General features: G+C 48.6%; 1 protein-coding gene across 1 annotated transcript; it reads right to left on the reverse strand.

Moving 5' to 3' along the window:
• Window positions 1–2,108: 2,108 nt before the first annotated feature.
• LOC122019042 lies at window positions 2,109–2,768 on the reverse strand. Its single transcript, XM_042576550.1, has 2 exons — window positions 2,649–2,768; window positions 2,109–2,492 (listed from the first exon to the last, which is right to left on the reverse strand). The coding sequence occupies exons 1-2, from the start codon at window positions 2,766–2,768 to the stop codon at window positions 2,109–2,111; spliced, it is 504 nt and encodes a 167-aa protein (XP_042432484.1).
• Between the last annotated feature and the right edge of the window lie 785 nt (window positions 2,769–3,553).

The following is a 3,553-nucleotide window of genomic DNA, read 5'->3' on the forward strand; positions in this document are numbered from 1 at the left end:
GTGCGGACACCCATCAGAACTAGCCCGCGCCTTCCTTCCGCCGAGCGGGTTGAAACCTCAACGCCAGCTCCCGCCACGGTGACTGTTCCCCTTACATCATCTGATCGGATACCATACCTATCTGGTCTGCCCTAGGGAACCATTTGCACGCTGCCAGTTGCCTTCGTGCTGCCGCTGCCGAAGCTTCAAAAGTCTGGCATCCGACCGGCGTCATCGTCTCAGTCGTCCGGTAGAGCCACCTCGGCCTAATCAGCCCCGAGCGGCCAACACCACATAACAGCGGTTATTCATCTTCCGACTGAGGAATGACATGAATTGGACGGCGTTGAATCTCGAGCACCAGATAATCATTCAAATGCTGCTCGCACAAATATGGGCAGACACTCGAGCCTATGCAGCGGTCATGCCTCCGGGGGCGCTCGCGGACAACCATACCCAGATGTCACTGGGGTAAGTTTTTTTGTATATTCTTAATTTATCCCTGATCGTCTCATAATTTCTTGATTCCTCGCAGTATTGGGTAGAGAGTCTGGCTATGCACCAAAAGTTTACTTTTTGGAGCACGAAGTTAAGCAGTTGCATGCGTCGAGCGGCCAATCATTTGCTTCTCTGCTGCAGCTGGAGCAGATGAATATTGAGATGGCGCAAATAAGGGTTGATCTGGCTAAGAGCGCCGAGCTGCTGGAGACGGAGAAAGGCAAGAGCGCTGAGCAGGTGACACAACTAGCTCATCTTAATAAACAAGCTGCCTCCTTTAAGTTGAAAATCCACTCAGCCAACACCAGAAAGCTCCGGGCCATTGAAGATATGGAGATCAAAAATAAGGAGTTTCGAGTGTTGACCCAAAACTTGAAGGATGTTGAGGCTACCTTGAAGGCTAAGCGGGATGGACGATCGGCCGAGCAGACTGCAGTAAAGGCCCAGCTCGACGCTAAGGATGAAGAGCTGATCAAGCTGAAGGAAGAGCTGGAGGTCTCTCGAGCGCCTATAGAGACTTATCAGGGAGCCGAGTCCAGTAGGTTTGATCTCATGAAGCAAGCCTACATCCGCTCGGATGCTTTTAACGAAAAAGTCGCCAATCGGGCTCTTCATCTATTCGACCTTGCCATCGAAGGGACATTCGGCCAACTTAGAGAAGGCAGCTACCTCCTCGCTGCTCTAGCAAGCAAGGTTATCAGTTAGGACAAGCTAACTGAGTTGTTGCCTGATGATGTCTAGGATTATCTGGAGTAATCTTGCTTGAGCGAATGTTTTTTGTATTGCTTTTCATGCATGTTTATAATCCTTATCGTGTTAATGAATGGTCATCCGTTCAGCGATCTTTTCTTATTCGTTCGTCCCCTTATTTCCATGCGATATCTTTTGGTTTGACTTAAGTATGACTTTATAACCCTCCACTTGGTGATGAGCAGTTGGCAGAACGGTCACCGTATTTTGAAAACTTGGAGCTTTTTTGGGTAGCGCGTGTTCCCGATCAGCCATTTTACTCAATACTATTCCTCAATAAGCCTGAGTTTAAGATCGACGCTCGACCATTGATGACGATAGGGGTGTAAGGTCGTCGCTCGACCGTTGGCGTAGACAAGGGTTTAAGGTCGCCGCTCGATCATTGACGTATATAGAGGTTTAAGGTCGTCGCTCGACCACTGATGAAGGCAGGGATTTAAGGTCACCGCTCGACCGCTAATGAAGACAGGGGTTTAAGGTCGCTGCTCGACCGCTGACGTAGATAGAGGTTTGAGGTCATCGCTCGACCGCTGACGTAGACAAGGTTTTAAAGTCGCCGCTCGACCGCTGACATAGACAAGGGTTTATGGTCGCCGCTCAACTTTTGACTTGGCCTGATCAGCTCAAGAGTCTGGAAAATTTTGATTTTTATTCACGTTGGCCCTGCATCTAAAAGGCATAAGCACATTTATATTTGCTCACGCACCTCTCACCCAGGCCTATAGGATTGAAGATAACTCGCGCTCCACGACCGCTCGAGTCATCTCCCATTTTCGTCTTCTAAGTAAATAGGCCCCCGAGCGGAGTTTCTGTATGACCTTATAAGGTCCCACTCATGGAGCTTCAAGTTTGATGACATCACCGACTGACTTGATTTTCTTCTATACTAGATCACCGACCTGGAAGGACCTCGAGATCACCCTCCTATTGTAGTTCTGCTTCATCTGCTGTTGGTAAGCCATTAGCCGAATGACCGCTTTTTCTCGCACTTCATCCACCAAGTCGAACTCCATTAACCTTCGCTCGCCATTTCCCTCATCGTAGAGTCGTACCCAGTCGAATTCTACTCCAATCTCTACAGGAATCATCGCTTCTTCTCCGTACACCAGTTGGAATAGTATTACGCTAGTCGACTCCTTTGGAGTTGTGCGAAGTTCCCACAAGACACTTGAGAGCTCGTTGACCCAACTACCTCCTGCGTGGTCTAGCCGAGTTCGTAAATCTCTGAGGATCTCTAGGTTTGTGACCTCTGCCTGGTCGTTACTCTAGGGGTAGGCAACTGAGGTGAAGGCCTGCTGGATGCCATAGCCCTCGCACAACTCCTTGAGTTTCTGATCCACGAACTACCTCCCGTTATCCGAGACGAGACGACTAGGGATGCCGAATCGACAGAGGATGTTTTTCCAGATGAATTTAATGACCATCTGCTCACTTATTCTTGCTAGCGGCTTGGCCTCCACCCATTTTGAGAAGTAGTCTACAACGACGAGCAGAAACCTCCGCTGACCGGTTGCCATGGGGAACGACCCCACGATGTCCATGCCTTATTTGTCGAACGGGCAAGATACAGTGGATGACTTCATTTCTTCGGTCGGCCAGTGTGAAACATTGTGATACTTTTGGCAGGACAAGCATGTGACTGTCGTCCTAACGGCACCCTCTTGGAGAGTTGGCCAGAAGTATCCAGTCAGGAGAATCTTTCGAGTTAGTGAATGGCCGCTCGGATGGCTCCCGCAAGAGCCTTGGTGTACTTCTTGCAAGATGTACGCTGCGTCCTCTGATCCAACACACTTGAGCAAAGGCCTAGAGAAGACTCTTTTGTACAGTTGTTCTCCGACCAATGTAAACCGTCCGACCCTCTTATTTAAAAGGCGTGTCGCTTCCTGGTTAACCGGCGTACTTTCCGATCGGAGAAATTCGATTAACGGTGTTCTCCAGTCGCACGGAAAGATAACTTTATCCATCTGATCAATATGCGCCACCAAAGAAATCTATTTGATCGGTTGACTGATCACAACCGGTGATAAGGAACTAGCTAACTTAGCCGGTTCATTTACTGCTTGATTGTCCGATTGGGGAATCTTCTGGACAGTGACTTCTTGAAAATTTATTTTTAGCCTCTCAAAGGATTCTACATATAACTTGAGTCGGGGTTGCTAATCTCGAACACCCCTGCCAACTATTGGACCACCAACTAGGAATCTGAGTGAATGAGGACCTTTATGGCTCCTACATGACTCGCTGCTTGTAAGCTGACTATCAAGACTTCATACTCGACCTCATTGTTAGTGGCGCGATAATCTAACTGGAAGAAAAGTTACATTCG

This window comes from Zingiber officinale, chromosome 9A (assembly GCF_018446385.1).
Source record: "Zingiber officinale cultivar Zhangliang chromosome 9A, Zo_v1.1, whole genome shotgun sequence".
NCBI lineage: Eukaryota > Viridiplantae > Streptophyta > Magnoliopsida > Zingiberales > Zingiberaceae > Zingiber > Zingiber officinale.